This window comes from Myotis brandtii, unplaced genomic scaffold, assembly GCF_000412655.1.
Source record: "Myotis brandtii unplaced genomic scaffold, ASM41265v1 scaffold70, whole genome shotgun sequence".
NCBI lineage: Eukaryota > Metazoa > Chordata > Mammalia > Chiroptera > Vespertilionidae > Myotis > Myotis brandtii.
Window position 1 is genome coordinate 873,188 of NW_005370741.1, and position 4,885 is coordinate 878,072.

Sequence of the window (4,885 nt, forward strand, 5' to 3'; positions counted from 1 at the left end):
TTAATTAAAAAAAAAAAAAAATAAAGTTTGAGGTTGAATACTGGTGAGGAAGCTATCCTCTTACTTGCTCATGAGGATGGGAGAAAGGTTCAGCTTGTCAGAGAAACTTATGCTTCTTGCCATATTATATTGAAATAAAAAGCAGAGGGGTTGCCCACTCGGGCCCCCCCCCCCCCCAGCAACATCAGAGAGTTTAAGCTGAACTTAAATTCATATAGCAATACAAATCTCGGTGGGTCTAAATATAAACATATCTCTTCAAATAAATTGTAAAGCTTTCTGAGGACATGGATTATTTTTCTTCTTTCTAGAACCTAAGCAAGGCTTTGCCCACCACTGATAATCAGTACGGTAGTTGATGCTGATAGATTTTCCAGTCTAAACATAAATAAAAAAAGAAAATAAAGGAACATTGTCATTCATTTGTTTTAGGCATTTTACCGAGTACCTAGGATAGCTCAAAGTTATTAATAAGCTGAAAAAGTACCTGCTTATGTGTGACTTGCAGCCGAAAGATGAGATGAACTAAGTCTGGAGGGTCAAATTCATGTGAAATCAAACGGGCCTCGGAAGCCAGAAATTAAAGTGAACCTTATTTTGTAAAAAAGTTAAAACGGTAAATATAGTTAACCCCACTTGTTAAAATATAAAACCTCAAATTTTCAGTTTCCTCTGCAAAATGAGTTGGAGGGGAAAGGGGTTGAACCAGGCAATGCTTTTGCGAGCCTTTCAGCACTGACATCCTGGAATATTACACGGGGTTCAAGACTTCAGCTTGGGAGTAAAAGGCTGCTAAACTTCGTTTACTTTATGTACTTTAGTTCATTATTTTAGTCTCACCCCCCACCTCGCCTCATTCTCCCCACCTCTCCCTTCGTTCTCTTCCCAATCACCCGCTCTTTTTTGACTGTAGGATTCCTCCCGAGGGTACCTACAACTTAACGTGGGGCCCGAGGAGTTACCCAATAAATGTTTGTTGAATGAATGAATACCTGTGGGCTCAGGTTCTACCGCGCTTACTCATAAGCACCTCCATGGCCAGCTCAGGGCCCTTGTAGAGGTCAAGTTCACTCGCTCCCTACTCGCCGCACTTTCCTCCTCCAATAACCACTTTAAACTGGTGCCTGAGCAGTTATTCGCTGCAGTGTTTTCACTGCTGGTGGACTAACTTGACTTGTTCTAATGATCTGGGACAGGCATATGCAGTCAGAGTCAGGGCCGAGCTGGTGCTGAACCTGGGGAGCGCCAGGCATTGACGTAAAACAGAACCAGTTAATCTTTGAGGAGCAAAGAGAGAGTGCGGGATCCCTCGGATAGCTACGCGGCCCGCGGTAAAACCTCTCGTCTACTTCCTTTCACTGTATCTTGTTGCCAGAGCAACCGCGAGCGTCACTAACGTGACTGCAAAAATAGGGTAGAAAGAGTACACGTCTCTTGCTCAGACGGAAGATCTATTGCGCAGGCGCATTAGCTATACTGGCGGTAGTTCTGTCAGTCGATGTATTCTGCGTCTGCGCATTGGTTGTTTCGCGCTTTGGCCCACCCCACGCCTGCGCAAATTGGCCAATCGGGGCGGGTGGAGCTGGGTTACAGCGTTGCGCACGCGCGAACGCTACATCCGGTGTGGTGGTCGTTTCCTTTCGGAGTTTGGCGAGTGCTGGCCGGCGTATCGATCTTGTAGTCATGTCGGCCTCAGTAGTGTCGGTCATCTCGCGGTTCTTGGAAGAATACTTGAGCACCACTCCTCAGCGTCTGAAGTTGCTGGACGCGTACCTCCTGTATATACTGCTGACCGGGGCGCTGCAGTTCGGTTATTGTCTCCTCGTGGGGACCTTTCCCTTCAACTCTTTCCTCTCGGGCTTCATCTCTTGTGTGGGGAGCTTCATCCTAGCGGGTAATAATTCTATAAGTAATCGCAGTAATAATGTTATTGTGGGGCGCTGCTTTTATTCTCACAGTACTCTATGTCAGTCCTCCGCCTCGTGAAGTTGTGAGAGGAGCCTGCATTGCCCTTTTTTAGTGAGTGGGGAAATTGAGGCTCAGAAAGGTTGTCACATACCAAATACCAAAAAAAAGCCGCCTCGTAGCTGGAATTAAATCTGTAAGACATCGACCTTCATGCTGCTGCTCAAACTGGTAATCCACATCACTTCATTTTGGTCCAGGGGAAAAAAGTTCATTCCAATTTTCACTTAGCTTTCACACCCTTTTAAGGTTGGTAGACTTTTAAAATAGAAAACCCAACTCTGAAGCATCTTCTCACCTTGACCTAATCATTACCAATCTCCGGTGAGATGTTTCAATGAACAGTGTAGGAAATATAAGCATGGGAGCTTTGCTTGTCGAATCATCCTTTGCTTGACTTTGGCTTTTAGCTGCTCCTGCTTATTTCTTGTGGATGAAGATGTTGTTTCACTACCCTGAACTCAGTTTTTATTCACATAGTTCTATTTTTTTTAAACCAAAGAGTCATTCTTGACTTTTAAAAAAATATTTTTATTAATTTCAGAGAGGAAGTAAACCAAAGAGTCATTCTTGACTTAAAAAAAATATTTTTATTAATTTCAGAGGGGAAGGGAGAGGGAGAAGAGAAACATTAATGTGAAAGGGAAACATGGATCGGCTGCCTTTTGCATGCCCCCGGCCGGGAATTGAGCCCACAACCCAGGAATCCAACTGGCAACCACGTGAGCCACACTGGCTTGTGCACATAGTTCTATTTTAGCATTATTATTCTTTCTGATTCCTAGTGTTTGATATCTTGTAGACTGCCATATTTAATGAGAGCTGACTGTCCTCCATAAATTTTTGCCAAAAATCTGACCTTTTTTCTTTTTTTAAAAATAATACATTTTATTGATTTTTTACAGAGAGGAAGGGAGAGGGATAGAGAGTTAGAAGCATCAATGAGAGAGAAACATCGATCAGCTGCCTCCTGCACACCACCCACTGGGGATGTGCCCGCAACCAAGGTACATGCCCTTGACCGGAATCGAACCTGGGACCCTTCAGTCTGCAGGCCGATGCTCTATCCACTGAGCCAAACCGGTTAGGGCCTGACTTTTTTTCTTGGACAGGGATTCAATGAATACTGAGTCCAGATTGGGTCAGGCGGTGTTAGCTAGTCCAGTTTATAGGTGGCTACCACATGGACCTTGTCAGTCACTGGTATTGTCTGCTACATGACTTTAAAAACATACTAGAATTCATGTTTGTTTTTTTCCGTTGATCATCATCAGTCAGGCCGTCGTATTTTGAATCTAATAACATTGGTATTATGGTAAAAGCTTTGGGGATACATCAAGTGTATGTCCTCAAATAGTTTACAGTCTATTTAGGGCACAGACAAAATATAGCATTAAAATGGTCTGGAGACTTCATTACAGCTTTAAGTATAGATCTGTAGAATGCTTTTATACATTCAAATTACTAGTTCAGACTCAGATAAACTCTACCTTCTCTCTTTCTTAGAACTTAAAATAAGTCCAAGGACTTAATGACTTATGCACTCACCGGGTCTGGCGTTGCAGTTAGCCTATTGATCAGTTGAATATTTCATTATCTTTACGTTTTGCCTTAGATGACCAAGACCTGGTTCTTTGTGGCAGCATTTTGGCCTTCAGGAGTTGACAGGGTGCCATCAGATACCCTACCCTCTTTGCTATAGACTCTTCCTCCCCTTACCCCAAATTCTGTTCATGACTAAGAATTTTTATTAGCCAGATGGGAGAAGGAATCTTGAGAAGCTCTGGTGAATTTTGTTGGGTGATTTTGTCTTTCAGGTCTGAAAAGGGTAGGAATAGGGTAGGGCCTAAAAGCTGATTAAAAAATAAAATAAAAATAAGACATCTCTATGCTGAAATCACCCGGGCTTCATAAGTTTCTAGGGTTAAAATGACTCCTCAGGGCTACTTGGACTACTAGAGTTGTATGCTAAAACCAGAAGATTTTTTTGAGCAGATAATATTTCCTTATGCCAAGTCCTGTTTTTGAGGCTGTTGTGGCTAAAGGAGAATTGGCAGATTCCCTTCTCTTTTCCCCAATGAGAAGTCAATGACTTGCCATTGAATAGAATACCTAGTGAAAGGGCACTTTAATAGTGGAGTCAGTCTTGGGGGGCGGTGGATTTCAAAGCTGCTAGATACTAGTAACAGGTAATTGGCCAGAGACATGACAGTTCTAGGAAAAGAAAGGATGACAATTCGCAGTTACCATAGAAGGGCATAATTTACATTTCTTTTGATAGCGTCAATCTTACTAAATCCTACCTGCTCTTCCATCCGATAGCCCAGGTACTCAACTGGAGACTAGTTTTAAGGGGAAATATGTATTTAAAGTTTATCCTTTGTTCTGATTGTTGGGAAGGGAAGCCTTGAACCTATTTATGGTGCTGATGTTTCTCACTTCCCTGTGGTTGTGTTTCCTGTTGGAAGAGAAGGGAGGAGGTCAGTGGCTGAGAAAGGGAATTGTAGGTGATTATGTTGATTGGTAGTACTGCATGCTGGAACTTTGAGTGCGCAGGCCAAGGAATTTGAATTTTATCTTGTAGGTTTAGGAAAGCATCTAAGGATTTTTTTTTTTTTCATTTGAGTAAGGGAGAGACTTAAAATTGGTGTTAGCATGTAGGATGAATTGGAGGGAAAAGTTCCCCGATTTCTTTTCAGCAGTCTGTTCTCTTCCATTCCTTCTGTCTGCATTTATTTAGCATGTGTTCTTTGGAAATTGATCAGTACATTTTAAACCAATATAGAATGCTACCACACTTTTAAAAAGACTAGTGTTATTTGGGCCTGATGAAAATTGTCTGATTCTCCTAGTCCTTCATGCCTCGGAGACTTACCCATTGTTTTAAGAAAGAGCCAGAAATTTTCAAGAAAATTGCCAT

The 4,885-nt window shown here is 42.3% G+C and overlaps 1 protein-coding gene and 1 long non-coding RNA gene across 2 annotated transcripts in view; one reads left to right on the forward strand and one right to left on the reverse strand.

Annotated features, from left to right (window-relative positions):
- Window positions 1-237: 237 nt before the first annotated feature.
- Window positions 238-1,329, reverse strand: LOC102263473. Its single transcript, XR_314493.2, has 3 exons — window positions 993-1,329; window positions 488-591; window positions 238-378 (listed from the first exon to the last, which is right to left on the reverse strand). It is a non-coding gene; the product is annotated as an uncharacterized LOC102263473 (long non-coding RNA).
- Window positions 1,330-1,578: 249 nt separating this feature from the next.
- DAD1 (defender against cell death 1) overlaps window positions 1,579-4,885 on the forward strand; it is a 27,941-nt gene continuing 24,634 nt past the window's right edge. Inside the window, exon 1 of the mRNA XM_005882267.2 lies at window positions 1,579-1,894. Coding sequence (XP_005882329.1) covers window positions 1,684-1,894 — 211 coding nt within the window. The 5' untranslated portion in view covers window positions 1,579-1,683. The remainder of the gene's footprint in view (window positions 1,895-4,885) is intronic.